General features: G+C 39.9%; 1 protein-coding gene across 1 annotated transcript in view; it reads right to left on the bottom strand.

Moving 5' to 3' along the window:
• Positions 1–4,989: 4,989 nt before the first annotated feature.
• LOC118902003 (antigen WC1.1-like) overlaps positions 4,990–25,804 on the bottom strand; it is a 48,709-nt gene continuing 27,894 nt past the window's right edge. Inside the window, exons 7-14 of the mRNA XM_036865867.1 lie at positions 21,439–21,480; positions 21,033–21,347; positions 20,751–20,783; positions 20,021–20,158; positions 19,510–19,602; positions 19,143–19,226; positions 18,470–18,616; positions 4,990–5,243 (exon numbers count right to left, since the gene is read on the bottom strand). Of these exons, the coding sequence (XP_036721762.1) occupies positions 5,191–5,243; positions 18,470–18,616; positions 19,143–19,226; positions 19,510–19,602; positions 20,021–20,158; positions 20,751–20,783; positions 21,033–21,347; positions 21,439–21,480 (905 nt within the window). The 3' untranslated portion in view covers positions 4,990–5,190. The remainder of the gene's footprint in view (positions 5,244–18,469; positions 18,617–19,142; positions 19,227–19,509; positions 19,603–20,020; positions 20,159–20,750; positions 20,784–21,032; positions 21,348–21,438; positions 21,481–25,804) is intronic.

The raw sequence follows: 25,804 nt of genomic DNA, 5'->3' as shown, positions 1-25,804 counted from the left end.
CTATTACATAGCTCTGACACCAGTTCTACTTATAATGGCCAAAAACTAGAAATAATTCAATGTCCAAAATGCAAATAAATAGTGATAGAGACTTGCATTAGAATACTAGATAGCAATTTAATAAAATACTGCTACATGTAGTAACTTATTTGAATTTCGCAGACATACTATTTTGTAAAAGAAGCCAGGCCAAAAGAAATTCTCACTGTTCAAACTGCTCAACCACAGGAAGAACTAATCTCTGGTGATAAAAGGTTGGTACATATAGTGGTAGGCAGGGAAAGCAAGCATGAGAGTGCCTTCTCTGGCACAGAAAACATTCTTTATCTAGCAAATACATATATGGGTATATAGTTATGTATCAGTTCTTCAGTTGTACACTTAACATTTGTGAAATTTACTCTATGTAAGTTTATAACTCCATATAAAAGTAAAATTAATATTGTACTAGCCTTTTTAAATGAGCTGGGGATTTTTTCCCTCTATTTTCTGCTGCTTCTATTTTTTAAATTTAAATATTAATTATTGCTTGAGAGTTTGATGAAACATACCAATAAAACCATCTAGGACTTGAGGACACAGGGAGGGGGAAGGGTAAGCTGGGACAAAGTGAGAGAGTGGCATGGACTTATATATACTACCAAATGTAAAACAGATAGCTAGTGGGAAGCAGCCGCATAGCAAAGGGAGATCAGCTCAGTGCTTCGTGACCACCTAGAGGGGTGGGATAGGGAGGGTGGGAGGGAGGCGCAAGAGGGAGGAGATATGGGGATATATGTATACGTATAGCTGATTCACTTTGTTATAAAACAGAAACTAACACACCATTGTAAAGCAATTATACTCCAACAAAGATGTTAAAAAAAAAAAACCATCTAGGCCTGTGTTTTACCGTCGAATTCAATTTCACTGTTTCTTCCTGTGTTAATAGCAGAATTATATATACGTATGTATTCAATAAAATTGTGGACTTACATATTTCTCTCTCACTTAGGAATGATACTTTTGCTGTACATACAATTCCAAATTGAATGTTCTTATTCTTTTAAATATACTACTTTATTGTCTTCTTGTAAGTAATATTGCTACTGATAATTTTAGAGTCAATCTGATTCTTGTTTCTTGGCAGATGATGTGTTCTTTTTTCTGAAAAATTTTACTTTGACATTTAAAAAAATTTTCTATATAGTTTGGGTGTGAATGTTTTTCCTTATCTTATTTCACTGGCAATCTACAAATCCTTTCGAAATGAGACCTTACATATTTTTTAAAATTCTGTGAAATTTATATCTATTGGTTTTTCAAGCTCTTTTCTTCTCTCTAGTTTTATGTTTTTCTTTTTTTTTCTGGGACCCTCTCAAGTCTATGATAATGCTTTTCTCCTGTCCTCTGTATCCCTTACCATTTTAGTTATATTTTCTCTGTCTTTACTTTTTTCTCTTGCCTTCTTGGAAAATGACTCAAAGTGATTTTCCAACTTACCCACTTGCTCTTATCCACATTCACCATACTATTTATTGGTTGATTGTTTCCTTTAACTTTCCAGCTAAGCAGCACTTTTGTACTTGCCTGATATTAGTCATGGACACAGTGAGTAGCTTAGGTTGCTGCCACAGATTTCTGTGGCTATGAAACAAGTGATAAAATGAATTGGGGGAAATGCAAGATCAGAACTTTCCTCTGGTGTCCACATACGGCTTTCTGCCCAGGTTGCAGCCACTCACCAGCCTCTGCCCGGCCCTCCAGTCTCCAAGCACCATTTCAATCTGGGTTCAGTGTACACAGGGGATGGTCTCACTCTGATGTGGTTAATTCTTTGGATACTTACTTCCTCTTTAGCTCTGTTATTTCTCCAGAGCTGATTTTGGGAATTAGCAGCCTCTCTCCATTCAGTGTTTTGTCAGGAATAGGGTATTGTGGCATAAAAAAGAAATTATCCCATTAAAGAAGAAAGATTTTGAGAGCACAGTACACACATGTGTCTTTTTTGGACCAAACTATACAAAATATGATCAATAAAACATAGAGTTCAAATTTGTAAAATTATAATTACCCTTTTATCTCTATGACTGATCAATGGTGAGGCTTCCAGTTGAGGAAATTCTGTAGATACTGTAGATCTTTCAGAGCAATATAAGATATACAAATTACACCACAAATTTCTGCCAAGTTGAGATCAGCAGGGTCTCTTACATTACTGTTAATCAGATATTACTAAAGGCGCAGGATGTTTTTCTGTTCATCATTAGGCCCGTTTGCAATTATAACCACAGTGGTATGTAACAGGAAGGAAAATTCTGCTGTATCAAAAGAAAAAACAGCAGTTGCTTTTGCATTCCGGAGAAGAGGGTGGGTTGTGGGTAATACTAAAAGTTAACACCCAATGTGTATATTTTATTATAGGAGGTCGGCCAATGCCCAAATATTATGATTGAATGTACATTCCTTATAGCAAGTCTGCTATGTGGACAAGGTAGCTGGGTGTACCTCCTAACTAGACTAATCTGTTTATATGCTAAAATTCTGCCATGTTCCTATACAGAAATTCAGGCAGTCCCTGCCAAACCAAAGCACAAAGCTGGCCTAACATCCAAACAGGCAGAATGTGCAAATCCTATTTAGTGGGATCAACTTGTGCTCAAAGATACCTTAAATATGAGAATCAGGAAACCAAAAAGCTGGCCAGGCAGTGACTGTTGAAAGGATAAGCCTTTTCTCTGATTTCCTGTCCATGAATCAAGCATACAATCTGAAGTGGACAAAATTCTTCTTCTTTGTCTTTGTTGGAGAAAGGTTGTTTTTTTGGTCTACTCTCCCTATACCTCTTTATACCTGAGGCAGGAAGGTCGATTTCAAAATTACTTATGGGAGGCATTGCAAAACTTATAAGAAAAAGAAATTAGGAAAAGTCAATAAAAGGGAGAGTGTTTAAGCAATGGTGATAGGGTGAAAAACAAAGAGAAATTCCCTCGTGCAGGGGGTATGGGAGAGAACAATGGTGGGATATTAGGATTAGGTCAAATTTGCTAACTAGTTACATTTTGCACCAGGCTATATCCCCTCCTCTCCCTCCTTTAACACTAAACTTTAGTAAATGTTGACTACGTAAACTAAGCTTTTTTTTTTTTTTGTCCGCGCCTCACGGCTTACAGGATCTCAGTTCCCCGACCAGAGATTGAACCTGAGCCACGGCAGTGAAAGCCCGGAATCCTAACCACTAAGCCAACAGGGAACTCTAAAATGAGCTTTTGATAGTAATATTTTGGAGGAGGAAGAAAAGCAAAATGTCTACACATTAGCTGAAATGAGGCAGAGAGAGGCATAGAAAAAAAAAAAGGAAGAAAAAAGAGATTGAGATTTTAACAAAAACACACTTTCAGGAAGTAGTAGTTAGACATATGATAGCCCAAACACACTCAACAACTATTAGAAATACTAGGTAGAGTATACAAAGCTAATGATTGAAACCACTTTATTTCTTTCCCTTTTTTTTTAACATCTTTATTGGAGTATAATTGCTTTACAATGTTGTATCAGTTTCTGCTGTATAACAAAGTGAATCAGCTATATGTATACATATATTCCCATATCTCCTCCCTCTTGCGTCTCCCTCCCACCCTCCCTATCCCACCCCTCTAGGTGGTCACAAAGCACTGAGCTGATCTCCCTGTGCTATGCAGCTGCTTCCCACTATCTATTTTACATTTGGTGTTAGTCAAAGGACTTGAGAACTTGAACATGTTATATGTAGACAGTATATTTGTCCTCAGCAGATGTGTGAACTCTAATGACTTTCCCAGGAAGTTCAGAAGATTAGCAAGTCTAATCTTACTCTGTATAATACGTAATCCTACTGATCCTAAGACAGCAGGTGTGAAAGTAAGGACCTCATTCTCTTCCCTTTCCACTGATAAGTACACATTAGGTTGGAATTTGGGGATGAAAGTAGACACTTTTTTCTTGTAAGGGCTTATCATTTGACTTTTCTGTACTCCTAGCTTGAATCTAAGGGGTTACTTTATTTCTTCAAAACAAGTAATTCAGAGAAAGTAGAATAGAGAGTAATTTTACAGAGAGAGTACAGCTGCTTATAATAGAACTATTTTCCAAAATGTCATGCACGAGTATCTTCTAGGATATGAGTTGAAAGGACTATCCACATTCACCACAGTTATAACATGCTGAGAGAACAAGAATGGTCCAACTCCTAATGAATCATCACTAACCCTGGCCCTAATCCAGCTCCCAGCTCTTCTCTTATCCACCAAGAGACTCGTAGTTTCTGATCTTTTCTACAGCCAGAGGAAGTGAGAATAGGGAACGGAAACTTGTTTTCCCAACTAAAATCTAACCATACTCTGGGGTAACTTGAATTGATCTACTTTAAAGGGTCACTGAACTCAAGGACATAAGAAATAATCTTCATTTAAATTAACCAGGTTGCACACATTATATGCTATACCTAGTAACTCAATCATGAAAAGACAAAATTGCATTTGAAAAAAAGTTGAAGCCTAAGAATCTCTGCAACCAAAGCTACAAAGTTAACATAAAAACATTCTGCTTCCAAGCGACTTCTGTACTTTCCTATTTCAATTATGCCTCTGAGAAGTTTTTAGATTTATTTATTTACTAAGAAAGTTTTGCCACAGCTACAGCTACCTCTGCGAAATCAAATTCCCGGGTCTATAGGGGGAGGAGGTGCCAAAATTACGTGAGGAGAGATGATGTAATTAGGATAGAACATTTCTGGAATATTCAAGTGCTGTTACTATGAGGTCATCTTGGGAGGAGATGAACCTCAACTCTGGATTCAGCATCTCCCTCAGTTTGACCACAGGTCTCTCACCTAGGGTTTCACTCAGGAGAAGAAAATATATATCTGGATGAAAGTGACTAGGGGATGAATACTATAAAAGTAGTTTGGGTTAAAGTGTCTAGATGTTCACAAAAATTTCTGAACAACAAAGAACTTATATGAAAGGACCAAAGTATTTATTATTGGACAATTTACATAAAAATGGAACACAAGTCAGCATTATCCTATATGGACACAAGCAGTGATATTTTCTGAACCTCAAGTTTGGACCAGAATGTAACAGGAGTTTCAATAGACGTGTATTTGTTCTTCAGATGGAATTCCACTGCTTCCAAATGCAGCATCCTCATTTCCAAGCTCATATTCTTTGGTCAGGAGTTTCTTCTTTCCCAGATCTTCTTTCCTGGAGGAACGTGAAAAGAACCTGCAATAGCAAATTTAGGCCCTGGTTATGATTGTGACTCAGACTAAACAGAGCCCTCTAGAGGCATCAGAATCAGGGGCAAAGCGAAAACACAGCACTCCTGGCGAATCAGATTGAGATCATTTCTGCACAATATAAAACACATCAGGGGGCTTCCCTGGTGGCGCAGTGGTTGAGAATCTGCCTGCCAATTCAGGGGACACGGGTTCGAGCCCTGGTCTGGGAAGATCCCACATGTCGTGGAGCAACTGGGCCCGTGAGCTACAATTACTGGGGTTGCGCGTCTGGAGCCTGTGCTCCGCAACGAGAGGCCACGATAGTGAGAGGCCCGCGCACCGCGATGAAGAGTGGCCCCCGCTTGCCGCAACTGGAGAAAGCCCTCGCACGGAAACGAAGACCCAACACAGCCACAAATAAACAAATAAATAAATTTAAAAAAAACCACACACATCAGGAAAAGCATATTAGATAGAAACTTTTTTTTTTAACATCTTTCTTGGAGTATAATTGCTTTACAATGGTGTGTTAGTTTCTGCTTTATAACAAAGCGAATCAGTTTTACATATACATATGTTCCCATATCTCTTCCCTCTTGCATCTCCCTCCCTCCCACCCTCCCTATCCCACCCCTCTAGGTGGTCACAAAGCACCGAGCTGATCTCCCTGTGCTATGCGGCTGCTTCCCACTAGCTATCTATTTTACGTTTGGTAGTGTATATATGTCCATGCCACTCTCTCACCCTGTCACATCTTACCCCTCCCCCTCCCCATATCCTCAAGTCCATTCTCTAGTAGGTCTGTGTCTTTATTCCCATCTTGCCACTAGGTTCTTCATGACTTTTTTTTTTCCTTAGATTCCATATATATGTGTTAGCATACTGTATTTGTTTTTCTCCTTCTGACTTACTTCACTCTGTATGACAGCCTCTAACTCCATCCACCTCACTACAAATAGCTCAATTTCATTTCTTTTTATGGCTGAGTAATATTCCATTGTATATATGTGCCACACCTTCTTTATCCATTCATCTGTTGATGGACACTTCAGTTGCTTCCATGTCCTGGCTATTGTAAATAGAGCAATGAACATTTTGGTACATGACTCTTTTTGAATTATGGTTTTCTCAGGGTATATGCCCAGTAGTGGGATTGCTGGGTCATATGGTAGTTCTATTTTTAGTTTTTTAAGGAACCTCCATACTGTTCTCCATAGTGGCTGTATCAATTTACATTCCCACCAACAGTGCAAGAGTGTTCCCTTTTCTCCACACCCTCTCCAGCATTTATTGTTTCTAGATTTTTTGATGATGGACATTCTGACTGGTGTGAGATGATATGTCATTGTAGTTTTGATCTGCATTTCTTTAATGGTTAATGATGTTGAGCATTCATTCATGTGTTTGTTGGCAATCTGTATATCTTCTTTGGAGAAATGTCTGTTTAGGTCTTCTGCCCATTTTTGGATTGGGTTGTTTGTTTTTTTGTTATTGAGCTGCATGAGCTGCTTGTAAATTTTGGAGATTAATCTTTTGTCAGTTGCTTCATATGCAAATATTTTCTCCCATTCTGAGGGTTGTCTTTTGGTCTTGTTTATGGTTTCCTTTGCTGTGCAAAAGCTTTTAAGTTTCATTAGGTCCCATTTGTTTATTTTTGCTTTTATTTCCATTTCCCTAGGAGCTGGGTCAAAAAGGATCTTGCTGTGATTTATGTCATAGAGTGTTCTGCCTATGTTTTCCTCTAAGAGTTTTATAGTGTCTGGCCTTACATTTAGGTCTTTAATCCATTTTGAGTTTATTTTTGTGTATGGTGTTAGGGAGTGTTCTAATTTCATTCTTTCACATGTAGCTGTCCAGTTTTCCCAGCACCACTTATTGAAGAGGCTGTCTTATCTCCATTCTATATTCTTGCCTCCTTTATCAAAGATAAGGTGACCATATCTCCATGGGTTTATTGCTGGGCTTTCTATCCTGTTTCATTGATGTATATTTCTGTTTTTGTGCTATTACCATACTGTCTTGATTACTGTAGCTTTGTAGTATAGTCTGAAGTCTGGGATCCTGATTCCTCTAGCTCCATTTTTCTTTCCCAAGATTGCTTTGGCTATTCTGGGTCTTTTGTGTTTCCATGCAAACTGTGAAATTTTTGTTCTACTTCTGTGGAAAATGCCATTGATATTTGACAGGGATTGCATTGAATCTGTAGATGACTTTCAGTAGTATCGTCATTTTCACAATGTTGATTCTTCCAATCCAAGAACATGGTATATCTCTCCATCTATTTCTAACATCTTTACTTTCTTTCATCAGTGTCTTATAGTTTTCTGCATACAGAACTTCTGGCTCCTTAGGTAGGTTTATTCCTAGGTATTTTATTCTTTTTGTTGCAGTGGTAAATGAGAGTGTTTACTGAATTTGTCTCTCAGATTTCATCATCAGTGTATAGGAATGCAAGAGACTTCTGTGCATTAATTTTGCATCCTGCTACATTACCAAATTCACTGATTAGCTCTAGTAGTTTTCTGGTAGCATCTTTAGGATTCTCTCTGTATAGTATCATGTCATCTGCAAACAGTGACAGCTTCACTTATTCTTTTCTGATTTGGATTCCTTTTATTTCTTTTTCTTCTCTGATTGCTGTGGCTAAAATTTCCAAAACAATGTTGAAAAATAGTGGTGAGAGTGGGCAACCTTATCTTGTTCCTGATATTAGTGGAAATGGTTTCAGTTTTTCTCCATTGAGAATGATGTTGGCTGTGGGTTTGTCATATATGGCCTTTATTATGTTGAGGTAAGTTCCCTTTATGTCTACTTTCTGGAGAGTTTTTATCATAAATGGGTGTTGAATTTTGTTGAAAGTTTGTTCTGCATCTATTGAGATGATCATATGGTTTTTATCCTTCAATTTGTTAATGTGTTGTATCACATTGATTGATTTGTGTATATTGAAGATTCCTTGCATTCCTGGGATAAACCCCATTTGATCGTGGTGTATGATCCTTTTAATGTACTGCTGGATTCTGTTTGCTAGTATTTTGTTGAGGATTTCTGCATCTATGTTCATCAGTGATATTGGTCTGGTGTTTTCTTTTTTTGTAACATCTTTGTCTGATTTTGGTATCAGGGTGATAGTGGCCTCGTAGAATGAGTTTGGGAATGTTCCTCCCTCTGCTATGTTTTGGAAGAGTTTGAGAAGGATAGGTGTTAGCTCTTCTCTAAATGTTTGATAGAATTCGCCTGTGAAGCCTCTGGTCCTGGGCTTTTGTTTGTTGGAAGATTTTTAATCACAGTTTCAATTTCAGTGCTTGTGATTGGTCTGTTTGTATATTCTATTTCTTCCTGGTTCCGTCTTGGAAGCTTGCGCTTTTCTAAGAATTTGTCCATTTCTTCCAGGTTGTCCATTTTATTGGCATAGAGTTGCTTGTAGTAATCTCTCATGATCCTTTGTATTTCTGCAGTGTCAGTTGTTACTTCTCCTTTTTCATTTCTAATTCTATTGATTTGAGTCTTCTCCCTTTTTTTCTTGATGAGTCTGGCTAATGGTGTATCAATTTTGTTATCTTCTCAAAGAACCAGTTTTTAGTTTTATTGATCTTTGCTATTGTTTCCCTCATTTCTTTTACATTTATTTCTGATCTGATCTTTATGATTTCTTTCCTTCTGGTAACTTTGGGATTTTTTGTTGTGCTTTCTCTAATTGCTTTAGGTGTAAAGTTAGGTTGTTTATTTGAGATTTTCCCTGTTTCTTTTTTTTTTTTTTTTTTTTAAGATTTTTAGAAATTTCATGTAATGTCTGAAACATTTATATTAACATATTTCCATACAAATAACCCAATGAAAGTTTAGTATTAGTTGTTTTGTTTGTTTTTTTATACTGCAGGTTCTTATTAGGCATCAGTTTCATACACATCAGTGTATACATGCCAATCCCAATTGCCCAATCCAGCACACCACCATCCCCACCTCACCGCAGTTTTCCCCCCTTGGTGTCCACATGACCATTCTCTACATTTGTGTCTCAACTTCTGCCCTGCAAACTGGCTCATCTGTACCATTTTTCTAGGTTCCGCATACATGCATTAATATACGATATTTGTTTTTCTCTTTCTGACTTACTTCACTCTGTATGACAGTCTCTAGATCCATCCATGTCTCAACAAATGACTCAATTTCGTTCCTTTTTATGGCTGAGTAATATTCCATTGTATATATGTACCACAACTTCTTTATCCATTCGTCTGTTGATGGGCATTTAGGTTGCTTCCATGACCTGGCTATTGTAAATAGTGCTGCAATGAACATTCGGGTGCATGTGTCTTTTTGAATTACGGTTTTCTCTGGGTATATGCCCAGTAGTGGGATTGCTGGGTCATATGGTAATTCTATTTTTAGTTTTTTAAGGAACCTCCATACTGTTCTCCATAGTGGCTGTATCAATTTACATTCCCACCAACAGTGCAAGAGGGTTCCCTTTTCTCCACACCCTCTCCAGCATTTGTTGTTTGTAGATTTTCTGATGATGCCCATTCTAACAGGAGTGAGGTGATACCTCATTGTGGTTTTGATTTGCATTTCTCTAATAATTAGTGATGTTGAGCATCTTTTCATGTGCTTCGTGGCCATCTGTATGTCTTCTTTGGAGAAATGTCTATTTAGGTCTTCTGCCCATTTTTGGATTGGGGTGTTTGTTTCTTTGATATTGAGCTGAATGAGCTGTTTATATATTTTGGAGATTAATCCTTTGTCCGTTGATTCATTTGCAAATATTTTCTCCCATTCTGAGGGTTGTCTTTTCGTCTTGTTTATGGTTTCCTTTGCTGTGCAAAAGCTTTGAAGTTTCATTAGGTCCCATTTGTTTATTTTTGTTTTTATTTCCATTACTCTAGGAGGTGGGTCAAAAAAGATCTTGCTGTGATTTATGTCAAAGAGTGTTCTTCCTATGTTTTCCTCTAAGAGTTTTATAGTGTCCAGTCTTATATTTAGGTCTCTAATCCATTTTGAGTTTATTTTTGTGTATGGTGTTAGGGAGTATTCTAATTTCATTCTTTTACATGTAGCTGTCCAGTTTTCCCAGCACCACTTATTGAAGAGACTGTCTTTTCTCCATTGTATATCTTTGCCTCCTTTGTCATAGATTAGTTGACCATATGTGCGTGGGTTAATCTCTGGGCTTTCTATCTTGTTCCATTGATCTATGTTTCTGTTTTTGTGCCAGTACCATACTGTCTTGATTACTGTAGCTTTGTAGTATAGTCTGAAGTCTGGGAGTCTGATTCCTCCAGCTCCATTTTTTTCCCTCAAGACTGCTTTGGCTATTCGGGGTCTTTTGTGTCTCCATACAAATTTTAAGATGATTTGTTCTAGCTCCGTAAAAAATGCCATTGGTAATTTGATAGGGATTGCATTGAATCTGTAGATTGCTTTGGGTAGTATACTCATTTTCACAATGTTGATTCTTCCAATCCAAGAACATGGTATATCTCTCCATCTGTTGGTATCATCTTTAATTTCTTTCATCAGTGTCTTATAGTTTTCTGCATACAGGTCTTTCGTCTCCCTAGGTAGGTTTATTCCTAGGTATTTTATTCTTTTTGTTGCAATGGTAAATGGGAGTGTTTCCATAATTTCTCTTTCAGATTTTTCATCATTAGTGTATAGGAATGCAAGAGATTTCTGTGCATTAATTTTGTATCCTGCAACTTTACCATATTCATTAATCAGCTCTAGCAGTTTTCTGGTGGCAGTTTTAGGATTCTCTATGTATAGTATCATGTCATCCGCAAACAGTGACAGTTTTACTTCTTCTTTTCCAATTCGTATTCCTTTTATTTCTTTTTCTTCTCTGATTGCCGTGGCTAGGACTTCCAGAACTATGTTGAATAATAGTGGTGAGAGTGGACATCCTTGTCTCGTTCCTGATCTTAGAGGAAATGCTTTCAGTTTTTCACCATTGAGAATGATGTTTGCTGTGGGTTTGTCATATATGGCCTTTATTATGTTGAGGTAGGTTCCCTCTATGCCCACTTTCTGGAGAGTTTTTATCAGAAATGGGTGTTGAATTTTGTCAAAAGCTTTTTCTGCATCTATTGAGATGATCATATGGTTTTTATTCTTCAATTTGTTAATATGGTGTATCACATTGATTGATTTGCGTATATTGAAGAATCCTTGCATCCCTGGGATAAATCCCACTTGATCGTGGTGTATGATCCTTTTAATGTGTTGCTGGATTCTGTTTGCTAGTATTTTGTTGAGGATTTTTGCATCTATATTCATCAGTGATATTGGTCTGTAATTTTCTTTTTTTGTAGTGTCTTTGTCTGGTTTTGGTATCAGGGTGATGGTGGCCTCATAGAATGAGTTTGGGAGTGTTCCTTCCTCTGCAATTTTTTGGAAGAGTTTGAGAAGGATGGGTGTTAGCTCTTCTCTAAATGTTTGATAGAATTCACCTGTGAAGCCATCTGGTCCTGGACTTTTGTTTGTTGGAAGATTTTTAATCACAGTTTCAATTTCATTACTTGTGATTGGTCTGTTCATATTTTCTGTTTCTTCCTGATTCAGTCTGGGAAGGTTATACCTTTCTAAGAATTTGTCCATTTCTTCCAGGTTGTCCATTTTATTGGCATAAAGTTGCTTGTAGTAGTCTCTTAGGATGCTTTGTATTTCTGTGGTGTCTGTTGTAACTTCTCCTTTTTCATTTCTGATTTTATTGATTTGAGTCCTCTCCCTCTTTTTCTTGATGAGTCTGGCTAATGGCTTATCAATTTTGTTTATCTTCTCAAAGAACCAACTTTTAGTTTTATTGATCTTTGCTATTGTTTTCTTTGTTTCTATTTCATTTATTTCTGCTCTGATCTTTATGATTTCTTTCCTTCTGCTAACTTTGGGTTTTGTTTGTTCTTCTTTCTCTAGTTTCTTTAGGTGTAAGGTTAGATTGTTTACTTGAGATTTTTCTTGTTTCTTTAGGTAGGCTTGTATAGCTATAAACTTCCCTCTTAGAACCGCTTTTGCTGCATCCATAGGTTTTGGGTCGTCGTGTTTTCATTGTCATTTGTCTCTAGGTATTTTTTGATTTCCTCTTTGATTTCTTCAGTGATCTCTTGGTTATTTAGTAACGTATTGTTTAGCCTCCATGTGTTTGTCCTTTTTACGTTTTTTTCCCTGTAATTCATTTCTAATCTCATAGCGTTGTGGTCAGAAAAGATGCTTGATATGATTTCAATTTTCTTAAATTTACTGAGGCTTGATTTGTGACCCAAGATGTGATCTATCCTGGAGAATGTTCCGTGCGCACTTGAGAAGAACGTGCAATCTGCTGTTTTGGGATGGAATGTCCTATCAATATCAATTAAATCTATCTGGTCTATTGTGTCATTTAAAGCTTCTGTTTCCTTATTTATTTTCATTTTGGATGATCTGTCCATTGGTGTAAGTGAGGTGTTAAAGTCCCCCACTATTATTGTGTTACTGTCGATTTCCTCTTTTATAGCTGTTAGCAGTTGCCTTATGTATTGAGGTGCTCCTATGTTGGGTGCATATATATTTATAATTGTTATATCTTCTTCTTGGATTGATCCCTGGATCATTATGTAGTGTCCTTCCTTGTCTCTTGTAACATTCTTTATTTTAAAGTCTATTTTATCTGATATGAGTATAGCTACTCCAGCTTTCTTTTGATTTCCATTTGCATGGAATATCTTTTTCCATCCCCTCACTTTCAGTCTGTATGTGTCCCTAGGTCTAAAGTGGGTCTCTTGTAGACAGCATATATATGGGTCTTGTTTTTGTATCCATTCAGCCAGTCTATGTCTTTTGGTTGGGGCATTTAATCCATTCACGTTTAAGGTAATTACCGATATGTATGTATGTTCCTATGACCATTTTCTTAATTGTTTTGGGTTTGTCTTTGTAGGTCCTTTTCTTCTCTTGTGTTTCCCACTTAGAGAAGCTCCTTTAGCATTTGTTGTAGAGCTGGTTTGGTGGTGCTGAATTCTCTTAGCTTTTGCTTGTCTGCAAAGCTTTTGATTTCTCCATCAAATCTAAATGAGATCCTTGCCGGGTAGAGTAATCTTGGTTGTAGGTTCTTCCCTTTCATCACTTTAAGTATATCATGCCACTCCCTTCTGGCTTGCAGAGTTTCTGCTGAGAAATCAGCTGTTAACCTTATGGGAGTTCCCTTGTATGTTATTTGTCGTTTTTCCCTTGCTGCTTTCAATAATTTTTCTTTGTCTTTAATTTTTGCCACTTTGATTACTATGTGTCTCGGCGTGTTTCTCCTTGGGTTTATTCTGTATGGGACTCTCTGCGCTTCCTGGACTTGGGTGGCTATTTCCTTTCCCATGTTAGGGAAGTTTTCGACTATAATCTCTTCAAATATTTTCTCTGGTCCTTTCTCTCTCTCTTCTCCTTCTGGGACCCCTATAATGCGAATGTTGTTGCGTTTAATGTTGTCCCAGAGGTCTCTTAGGCTGTCTTCATTTCTTTTCATTCTTTTTTCTTTAGTCTGTTCCGTAGCCGTGAATGCCACCATTCTGTCTTCCAGGTCACTTATCCGTTCTTCTGCCTCAGTTATTCTGCTATTGATTCCTTCTAGTGTAGTTTTCATTTCAGTTATTGTATTGGTGATCTCTGTTTGTTTGTTCTTTAATTCTTCTAGGTCTTTGTTAATCATTTCTTGCATCTTCTCAATCTTTGCCTCCATTCTTATTCCGAGGTCCTGGATCATCTTCACTATCATTATTCTGAATTCTTTTTCTGGAAGGTTGCCTATCTCCACTTCATTTAGTTGTTTTTCTGGGGTTTTTTCTTGTTCCTTCATCTGGTGCATAGCCCTCTGCCTTTTCATCTTCTCTATCTTTCTGTAACTGTGGTTTTTGGTCCACAGGCTGCAGGATCGTAGTTTTTCTTGCTTCTGTTGTCTGCCCTCTGGTGGTTGAGGCTATCTAAGAGGCTTGATGGGAGGCTCTGGTGGTGGGTAGAGCTGACTGTTGCTGTGGCGGTCAGAGCTCAGTAAAACCTTAATCCACTTGACTGTTGATGGGTGGGGCTGGGTTCCCTCCCTGTTGCTGTGGCAGTCAGAGCTCAGTAAAACCTTAATCCACTTGACTGTTGATGGGTGGGGCTGGGTTCCCTCCCTGTTGGTTGTTTTGCCTGAGGCAACCCAACACTGGAGCCTACCGGTGCTCTTTGGTGGGGTCAATGGCAGACTCTGGGAGGGCTCACGCCAAGGAGAACTTCCCAGAGCCTCTGCTGCCAGTGTCCTTATCCCCACGGTGAAACAGAGCCACCACTCGCCTCTGCAGGAGACCCCCCAACACCAGCAGGTAGGTCCGGTTCAGTCTCCCCCAGGGTCACTGCTCCTTCCCCTGGGTCCCGATGCACACATTACTTTGTGTGTGCCCTCCAAGAGTGGGGTCTCTGTTTCCCCCAGTCCTGTCAAAGTCCTGCAATCAATTCCCTCTAGGCTTCAAAGTCTGATTCTCTAGGAATTCCTCCTCCCGTTGCCGGACCCCCAGGTTGGGAAGCCTGACGTGGGGCTCAGAACCTTCACTCCAGTGGGTGGAATTCTGTGGTATAAGTGTTCGCCAGTCTGTGAGTCACCCACCCAGCAGTTATGGGATTTGATTTTACTCTGATTGCGCCCCTCCTACCGTCTCACTGTGGCTTCTCCTCTGTCCTTGGACGCGGGGTATCCTCCTTGGTGAAGTCCAGGGTCTTCCTGTCAATGATTGTCCAGCAGCCAGTGGTGATTCTGGTGCTCTCGCAAGAGGGAGTGAGAGCACGTCCTTCTACTCTGCCATCTTGGTTAATCTCTTCCTTGTTTCTTGAGGTAGGATTGTACTGCTGTAAACTTCCCTCAAGAACTGCTTTTGCTGCATCCCATAGGTTTTGGGCTGTCATGTTCATCGTCATTTGTTTCTAGGTACTTTTTGATTTTCTCTTTAATTTCTTCAGTGATCTCTTGGTTATTTAGTAGCATATTATTTAGCCTCTATGTGTTTGCATGTTTTACAGTTTTTTTCTTGTAATTGATATCTAGTCTCATAGTGTTGTGGTAGGAAAAGATACTTGATAGGGTTTCAATTTTCTTAAATTTACCAAGGCTTGATTTGTGACCCAAGATATGATCTATCCTGGAGAATGTTCCATGAGCACCTGAGAAGTGTATTCTGTTGTTTTTGGATGGATTGTCCTATAAATATCTATTAAGTCCATTTTGTTTAATGTTTCATTTAAAGCTTGTGTTTCCTTATTTATTTTCATTTTGGGTGATTTGTCCATTGGTGAAAGTGGGGTGTTAAAGTCCCCTACTATGGTTGTGTTACTGTCATTTTCCCCTTTATGGCTGTTAGCATTTGCCTTATGTATTGAAGTGCTCCAATGTTGGGTGCGTAGATATTTACAATTGTTATATCTTCTTCTTGGATTGATCCCTTGATCATCATGTAGTGTCCTTCTTTGTCTCTTGTAATAGTCTTTATTTTAAAGTCTATTTTGCCTGATATGAGAATTGCTACTCCAGCTTTCTTTTGATTTCCATTTGCATGGAATATCTTTTCCCATCCCCTCACTTTCAGTCTGTATGTGTCCCTAGGTCTGAAGTGTGTCTCTTGTAGACAGCACATACATGGGTCTTTTTGTATCCATTCAGCCAGTCTATGTCTTTTGGCTGGAGCATTTAATCCATTTACATTTAAGGTAATTATCGATATGTATGTTCCTATTACCATTTTCTTAATTGTTTTGGGTTTGTTATTGTAGGTCTTTTCCTTCTCTTGTGTTTCCCGCCTAGAGAAGTTCCTTTAGCTGGTTTGGTGGTGCTGAATTCCCTTAGCTTTTGCTTGTCTATAAAGGTTTTAATTTCTCTGTCGAATCTGAATGAGGTCCTTGCTGGGTAGAATAATCTTGGTTGTAGGTTTTTCCCTTTCATGACTTTAAATATGTCCTGCTACTCCCTTCTGGCTTGCAGAGTTTCTGCTGAAAGATAAGCTGTTAACCTTCTGAAGATTCCCTTGTATGTTTTTTGTTGCTTTTCCCTTGCTGCTTTTAATATTTTTTCTTAGTATTTAATTTTTGATAGTTTGAGGATTATGTGTCTTGGCATGTTTCTCCTTGGATTTATCCTGTATGGGACTCTCTGCACTTTCTGGACTTGATTGACTATCTCCTTTCCCATATTTGGGAAATTTTCAACTATAATGTCTTCAAATATTTTCTCAGTACCTTTTTTTTTTCTCTTCTTCTTCTGGGACCCCTATAATTCAAATGTTGGTGTGTTTAATGTTCTCCCAGAGGTCTCTGAGACTATCCCTCAATTCTTTTCATTCTTTTTTCTTTATTCTGCTCTGCAGTAGTTATTTCCACTCTTTTATTTTCCAGGTCACTTATCAGTCCTTCTGCCTCAGCTATTCTGCTACTAATTCTTTCTAGAGAATTTTTAATTTCATTTATTGTGTTGTTCATCATTGTTTGTTTGCTCTTTAGTTCTTCTAGGTCCTTGTTAATCATTTCTTGTATTTTCTCCATTGTATTTCCAAAATTTTGGATCATTTTTACTATCCTTACTCTGAATTCTTTTTCAGGTAGACTGCCTAGTACCTCTTCTTTTGTTTGGCCTGGTGGGTTTTGTTTTTATTATTATTCAAAGAGAAAGTCACAAAAATTATAATCATCCTCATCAGTTCACTCAGTCCCATGTAATTAATTTTTTTTTTTTCATCTTGATCTTTTGGTGGTCTGGTGGGTTTTTACCTTGCTCCTTCATCTGCTGCATACTTCTCTGTCTTCTCATTTTGTTTAACTTACTGTGTTTGGGGTCTCCTTTTTGCTGGCTGCAGGTTCGTAGTTCCCGTTGTTTTTGGTGTCTACCCCCGGTGGGTAAGGTTGCTTCAGTGGCTTGTGTAGGCTTCCTGGTGGAGTGTACTGGTGTCTGTGTTCTGGTGGATGAGGCTCAAACTTGTCTTTCTGGTGGGCAGGACCTCGTCCAGTGGTGTGTTTTGGGGTGTCTGTGACCGTATTTTGATTTTAGGCAGCCTCTCTGCTAATGGGTGGGATTGTGTTCCTGTCTTGTTTGTTAGTTGTTTGGCATGGGGTGTCCAGCACTGGAGCTTGCTGATCATTGGGTGGAGTTGGGTCTTAGCATTGAGATGGAGATCTCTGGGAGAGTGCTCGCCGATTGATATTATGTGGGGCTGGAAGGTCTCTGGTGGAGCTATGTCCTGAACTCGGCTATCCCACCTCAGAGGCTCAGGCCTGACACCCAGCCAGAGCACAAAGACCCTGTCAGCTACATGGCATAGACAACTGTGGTAAAAGTCTGACTGGTGTCTTGGATTTTTCTTTGCTGGGTGATTTATCCGAGCCAGGTTCCCTTTGTCAGAAACACAGCAAGCTAAAACGCTGAGACATCCGAGGTTTGCAGCGAAGACAGGGCTTATTCACAAGGCAGCCGAAGAGAAGACAGGAGAATAAATCTCAAATCTGGCTCCTGGAAGACAAGGGGCTGGGGTATTTATGGGATGAAGAATAACACAGCAGAGCTGTCTGAGGCATAGGAATTGTGGGGTGCATGGGGATCTTGGGGAAAGGTGATTTGGGGAAAAGGTGTGGTAGGTGTGGTAATCACCCGTTCTGCGCAGGTGTAACTAAGCTACAGGCCTCTAGTTTCAAAAAACCACAGTGCATCTTAAATTATCAAAATGCTTCACAAATTCCAGTACTGCAATATCTTTTTTGAAATCTCTAACTACCTTTCATGTATGAGACAGCATGAAGATGTAGTCAAAACAGTTGTTCCATTTTTGGATTCAGTAAATATGCTCAATTAATCTATAAGCCTTTTTTTCTTTTTTGGCTGCACTGCACCACTTGCAGGATCTTAGTTCGCCTGCAGGGATTGAACCCAGGCCCCAGCAGTGAAAGAGCAGAGTCCTAACCACTGGACAGCCAGGAAATTCCCTAATCTGTAAGTCTTAATGCAAGCACATCACTCATAAAGTGAAAAATTTAGGTCGCACAATTTGGAGACATACATCCCAAGAACATAGAGTGATTCCTCCCTCCCAAGTAGTCTGACAGCATTAAAGATGACATATGTTAGTGGTGATCCTATCAAACACATGAACTCATCCAAATTTTGAATCTCCAGAAAGGATGGGCGTTGAGGAGCTCAAATTCACCCTTTCCAGGACAGAGACCAAAGATTACAGGAGATCAGCTAACCCCACTCACCTGTCTGAGAGGCCGTCACCCCATTCTCCTTCTCTGGGGGCACTTCCCCCTCACTCCTCAGAGAGGCAGGAGGAGCCCCAGGCACTGGTACCTCTTCAACATCATCATAACCCTCACCAGCGTCATCAGTCCTCTGCTCTGGGGGTTCTAAGGGCAGAAAAGGGGGTCAGATAAAACCACAGTAAAAGGGTTGGCCTGGGAAATACCTAAGATCCCTTCTGACCCAAAGTTTCTGAGCTGCAAAATAGAGGCACCAGTCACTCCTTGTTTCAACAGATTTTTCCTAAGGCCATATTTCATTTTGATGTGCCCATAAACCAAAACAATGACGTTCAAAATCTCAATATTTCTTGTTTAAAACTACATATCTCAAAGCAACTTTACACCAATGAGCGTTACTAAAATAGTCCAACAAATTATGCTTTCCAGATATTAATTTTTAAAACAATGTGTGCCTGTTGTGACTGAATGAGTGTGATTCTGGACACAGAGAGCCCAGCCCCAATCTGAGACATGGCAGAACAGCCAGGGAAGGGGGAGGATGGGCCCCATCTGGACCCAAGGGATCCCTCTAATCCCAGTCAAAGGAAGACTGTTCCCTTTGCACCTCGTCTCTATAAGGGAAATTCTCCCTCCCCCCAACACCCAGCCGAGGCAGGTCCACCTCTACTACCTGGAGTGGACTTATAGTCACTATTGCCCTCACCATCCACAGAGTCATATGGCAGTTTGGTCAAAGAGTCATCTGACAGGAACCCTAATGTGGAGAAAAACATCACACAACAAACAGAACGACCCTCCCCACACCCATGGGACCTGTGTGAGGCTGAGAAGAAATGCAGGGACAGGCTTGGCTTCTGCAGTTTAGAGGGAGGCTGGGACCTCACAGGGGCTCTGTAGCGGCCAGCCTGCCGCCTTTGGAGGGGCTGCCTCTGTGAGCCTGGGGCAGATGTGGGGTCTGTGGTTGCTGAGAAGATGGCTCACAGCCAGTGGGGGGCTGACAGCCAGAGGTCCCAGGAGGACAAGGCAGAGGTACCCACCTGGCCTGCCCAGAAGATCCTCCTTCGGTGTCACAAGGTAATCAAGCTCCTCATACATGGCCTCAGCAAGAGCATCTTCAAAACCGGATACGGCTGAGAAAACCACCAGCAGGTCAGAGATTGCCACCCTAGACACCATGAACCCCCAAGTTAACCCTTCATTTCCCCTATGCTCACAGGTGGAAAAACCCTCAGGGCTGCCGGGACCTGCGCAGAGTCTCCCACGCCATGTACCATGTCTGTACCTTCTGCCTTTGTCCGACCCTGAATCCACAGCTCAGCCCCAACTCTTTCTGGTCTCACAGAAGAGGCCATGACTTATGAGTGTTCACACCTCAGTCCTAAGAACCTCTGTGTATTCAGCCCTTAGAGTTTAACGTGAAGCAGATGGAGTTCTGCAGACTAAAGGGGGAAAGAACAAAGACCTGGCCCAAGTTTCCCCTCCTCACACCTGGCCCCATTTCCTGCCTCCACACGCTTTCCATGGTACCCAGTACCCCCTGCAGCCCACCTCTGCGCCCTGCTCTCCATCTGAGCAGCTGAGTCACCAGGATGACGAGGACCAGGAAGAGAAGGGCCCCCAAGATGAGGCAGAGGATCCCAGGCAGGGAGAAGATGCCAGGGATAGGATATGAGCCTGGTCTGGTCCCTAAGGGTAACAAGGCAAGAGGGTTTGGAGAAGGTCATGGGCACAGAGAAACTCCCTATGCCAACCTTTCCAGGGAGCACTGGACAGTAAAGTCCCAGCCTGAGACACAACTGGATTGACAATGATTGGGCTCCCCTAGGTCTTGCCCTGGGGTAATTCAATACCACTCCAGCCAGTGTGGCCCAAGGGAGAGCTGGGGATTATTAGGGAGCGTCCCTGCTGAGGACCCAGCCTCTGAGTACCCAGCTTACAATTGCATCCCTTCCCCTTGGGCTTCATGAGACCAGAGCATCACACAAGTCCTGGGACTGGCACCTAGCTGATGAGGAGCAACACGCAAGGGCAGGTAGGAAAACGCTAGATTCTGCAACACAAGAACCAGCCTCCCTTGGGCCTCGGGCATGAGAAACTTCTGGCACCCTGAACGAAGGCACGGGATGTTTCCCAAGGAAAATGCTCTGGTTCCTCCCCACCAGCCAGTGGCTTCTCAGGATCTTTCCTCTCCTGAGTTGGCTAATTCTGCCAGAGAGTCCACAGAACAGGTCCCAAGACTCTGAATATTCTCCCCTACCCAGGGATTGTAGCACAGTACCTGCTGTAGTGGGGGGTAATGTTGTTCTTCCACCTAAAGAGAAAAACAGGAGTTTGGAGCACAGGAATTGGCCAGAATGCATGGGAGCCCATTTCTCTCTCCTGAGCCCTGAAATCACCCCTCAGTCACCACAGCATCAGTGCTGAATCTTCCCAGCTCCCCCTTCCTAGATCATAGCTACAGTACCTGGATGCTTTCTGAATACAAAAATTCCCCAGCCCAGCCCACTGCTCCAGCACTGCCCCAGCTCAACCAGCGTGGAACCCAAGCCCCTCCACTGACCCGAGCACCTCACTCCAGCATCCTCCTCGTGCTTGCAGTCGTTCTGCCCCCAGGGCTCCGCAGCACAGTCCCACAAGGAGGACTCCCGGCCCCCGCACCGCACCTCGTCCAGCCAGATGCTCCCATTTCCGGGGCCAAATGCTGCGTCCCTCACGGCTTCCAGGGCATGGCCACAGCCCAGCTGCTGACACACCACCTCGGCCTCTGCCAGGCTCCAGGAGTCATCACACACTGTGCCCCAGGAGCCGCTGTGCCAGACCTCCACCCGCCCTGAGCACACGGTGTCTCCTCCCCTGAGCTGGAGCTTCTCTTTGTCTGAAAAGACAGCAGCCCCTCCTGTTACTGCCCCTGGTGGGAAGGAAGGAGCCCCTGGGAGCCACAGGGGAGGAGGGAGGGGCTGACGTACCTGTGCAGGGGGCAGCAGTTGGACAGCTCTTAGGTCTCCTTCCTGCAGAAACAAACAATGGGAAGTGCTGAATCAGGGACAGCTGGGGGTGGTCTTGTCCCCACGCAAAATTATCTAAGGTCCTTGGCTCAGTCCAAATGACAAGTGAAAACACATGCTTCATAATCTAATGGGATGAGGCATTCACTGGATCTTATCACCAGCTGAAATAACTTTACGTTTTTGCCTGTTTATCACTCTCCACATCCCACAACAAATACATACACAGACATCTACAAATACACACAAACACACTCCTGAATGAAAGCTCCACTAGCAGAAAGACCCTGCATATATTACTCATCTTTTGGCTATTAAGACAGTACCTTGCACATTGTATGCATTCATTCAACAAGGATGTATGGAGAACTTTCTCTGAATACTATGATAAGGGCTTGATATTTAATGAGTGAATGAATAGATGAATAAAACCCAGTGAAATACAATTTTTTTGAATTCTTGCTAATTAGTAAAACAATAAAGCATATACAAATTAATATTAATGATTTACGGTAATAGAGAAGAGATATTTAAAAAGTAATAAGTCCAGAATCACAGAAGTAATTTGTATTCAATATTACATTTATACTTTTTAAAAGGAAATTATATAACAGATTCTAAACTTTTCTTATCCATTTTTCAGTATGACATATGGACAAGCAAAGAGATTACTATAAGAAGAGGACATTTTTTTAAAGGAATAGAACAAGTAGAATTTAGAGAAAGATAGATAAGTAGAAAAACAGCTGGGTAGTAAGTGTCCAGGAGGCACAAATAAATATACTGAGAAAAACTATATTAAGAGGACGCAGAGATAAAAAACACAGAACCAAAAAAAAAAAGCACATAAAAGTATTGAAGACAAAGAAAATAGACATACACGCCAAGACACATCTTAATCAAACTATCAAAAATTAAATACAAAGAAAAAATATTAAAAGCAGCAAAGGAAAAGCAACACATAACATACAAGGGAATTCCCAGAAGGTTAACAGCTGATCTTTCAGCAGAAACTCTGCAAGCCAGAAGGGAGTGGCAGGACATATTTAAAGTGATAAAAGGGAAAAACATACAACCAAGATTACCCTACCCAGCAAGGATCTCATTCAGATTCGACAGAGAAATTAAAAGCTTCACAGACAAGCAAAAGCTAAGAGAATTCAGCACCACCAAACCAGCTTTACAACAAATGCTAAAGAAACTTCTCTAGGCAGCAAGTACAAGAGAAGGAAAAGGCCTACAATAACAAACCCACAACAATTAAGAAAATGGTAATAGGAACATAAATATTGATAACTACCTTAAATGTAAATGGATTAAATGCTCCAACCAAAGGACATAGTCGGGCTGAATGGATACAAAGAAAAGACCCATATATATGCTGTGTACAAGACACCCACTTCAGACATAGGGACACATACAGACTGAAAGTAAGGGGATGGAAAAAGATAGTCCATTCAAATGGAAATCAGAAGAAAGTTGGAGTAGCAATTCTTGTATCAGACAAAATAGACTTTAAAATAAAGACTATTACAAGAGACAAAGAAGGACATTACATAACGATCAAGGGATCAAACCAAGAAGAAGATCTAACAATTTTAAATATATATGCACCCAACATAGGAGCACAATACATAAGGCAAATGCTAACAGCTATAAAAGGGGAAATTGACAGTAACACAATCATAGTAGGGGGCTTTAACACCCCACTTTCACCAATGGACAGATCACCCAAAATGAAAATAAATAAGGAAACACAAGCTTTAAGTGATACATTAAACAAGATGGACTTAATTGATATTTATAGGACATTCCATCCAAAAACAACAGAATACACTTTCTTCTCAAGTGCTCATGGAACATTCTCCAGGATAGATCATATCTTGGGTCACAAATCAAGCTTTGGTAAATTTAAGAAAATTGAAGTCGTATCAAGTATCTTTTCCGACCACAATGCTATAAGACTAGATATCAATTACAGGAAAAAATTTGTAAAAAATACAATCACATGGAGGCTAAAAAATACATTACTAAATAAACAAGAGATCACTGTAGAAATCAAAGAGGAAAGCAAGCAAAAAATACCTGGAAACAAATGACAATGAACACACGATGACCCAAAACCTATGGGATGCAGCAAAAGCAGTTCTAAGAGGGAAGTTTATAGCAATACAATCCTACCTCACGAAACAAGAAACATCTCAAATAAACAACCTAACCTTACCCCTAAAGCAATTAGAGAAAGAAGAACAAAAAAACCCAAAGTTACCAGAAGGAAAGAAATCATAAAGATCAGATCAGAAATAAATGTAAAAGAAACGACACAATACAATGATCAATAAAACTAAAAGCTGGTTCTTTAAGAAGATAAACAAAATTGATAAACCATTAGCCAGGCTCATCAAGAAAAAAAGGGAGAAGACTCAAATCAATAGAATTAGAAATGAAAAAGGAGAAGTAACAACTGACACTGCAGAAATACAAAGGATCATGAGAGATTACTACAAGCAACTCTATGCCAATAAAATGGACAACCTGGAAGAAGTGGGCAAATTCTTAGAAAAGCACAACCTTCCGAGACTGAACCACGAAGAAATAGAAAATATAAACAGACCAATCACAAGCACTGAAATTGAGAATGTGATTAAATATCTTCCAAAGAAAAATAGCCCAGGACCAGAAGGCTTCACAGGTGAATTCTATCAAATACTTACAGAAGAGCTAACACCTATCCTTCTCAAACTCTTCCAAAATATAGCAGATGGAGAAACACTCCCAAACTCATTCTATGAGGCCACCATCACCCTGATACCAAAACCAGACAAAGATGTCACAAAGAAAGAAAACTACAGGCCAATATCACTGATGAACATAGATGCAAAAATCCTCAACAAAACACTAGCAAACAGAATCCAACAGTAAATTAAAAGGATCATACACCATGATCAAATGGGGTTTATCCCAGGAATGCAAGGATTCTTCAATATATACAAATCAATCAATGTGATACACCATATTAACAAATTGAAGGATAAAAACCATATGATCATCTCAATAGATACAGAAAAAGCTTTCGACAAAATTCATCACCCATTTATGATAAAAACCCTCCAGAAAGTAGGCACAGAGGGACTTACCACAACATATTAAAGGCCATATATGACAAACCCACAGCCAACATCATTCTCAATGGTGAAAAACTGAAACCATTTCCTCTAAGATCAGGAACAAGACAAGGTTGTCCACTCTCACCACTATTATCAACATAGTTTTGGAAGTTTTAGCCACAGCAATCAGAGAAAAAAAGAAATAAAAGGAATCCAAATTGGAAAAGAAGAAGTAAAACTGTCACTGCAGATGACATGATACTATACATAGAGAATCCTAAAGATGCTGCCAGAAAACTACTAGAGCTAATCAATGAATTTGGTAAAGTAGCAGGATACAAAATAATGCACAGAAATCTTGCATTCTTATACACTAATGATGAAAAGTCTGAAAGAGAAATTAAGGAAACACTCCCATGACCATTGCAACAAAAAGAATAAAATACCTAGGAATAAACCTACCTAGGGAGATGAAAGAAGTGTATGCAGAAAACAATAAGACACTGATGAAAGAAATTAAATATGATACAAACAGATGGAGAGACATACTATGTTCTTGGATTGGAAGAATCAATATTGTGAAAATGACTATACTACCCAAAGCAATCTACAGATTCAATATAATCCCTATCAAACTACCAATGGCATTTTTCACAGACCTAGAACAAAAAATTTCACAATTTTTATGGAAACACAAAAGACCCTGAATAGCCAAAGCAATCTTGAGAAAGAAAAACAGATCTGGAGGAATCAGGTTCCCTGACTTCAGACTGTACTACAAAGCTACAATAATCAAGACAATATGGTACTGGCACAAAAAACAGAAATATAAATCAATAGAACAGGATAGAAAGCCCAGAGGTAAACCCACACACATATGGTCAGCTTATCTTTGATAAAGGAGGCAAGAATATACAATGGAGAAAAGACAGCGTCTTCAATAAGTGGTGCTGGGAAAACTGGACAGCTACATGTAAAAGAATGAAATTTTAAAACTCCCTAGCACCATACACCAAAAAAACCTCAAAATGTATTAAAGACCTAAATATAAGGCCAGACACTATGAAACTCTTAGAGGAAAACATAGGCAGAACACTCTATGACATAAATCACAGCAAGTTCCTTTTTGACCCACCTCCTAGAGAAATGGAAATAAAAGCAAAAATAAACAAATGGGACCTAATGAAACTTAAAAGCTTTTGCACAGCAAAGGAAACCAC

Source organism: Balaenoptera musculus, chromosome 10, assembly GCF_009873245.2.
Source record: "Balaenoptera musculus isolate JJ_BM4_2016_0621 chromosome 10, mBalMus1.pri.v3, whole genome shotgun sequence".
Classification (NCBI taxonomy): Eukaryota; Metazoa; Chordata; class Mammalia; order Artiodactyla; family Balaenopteridae; genus Balaenoptera; species Balaenoptera musculus.
This window is presented reverse-complemented; position numbering and strand designations above follow the sequence as displayed.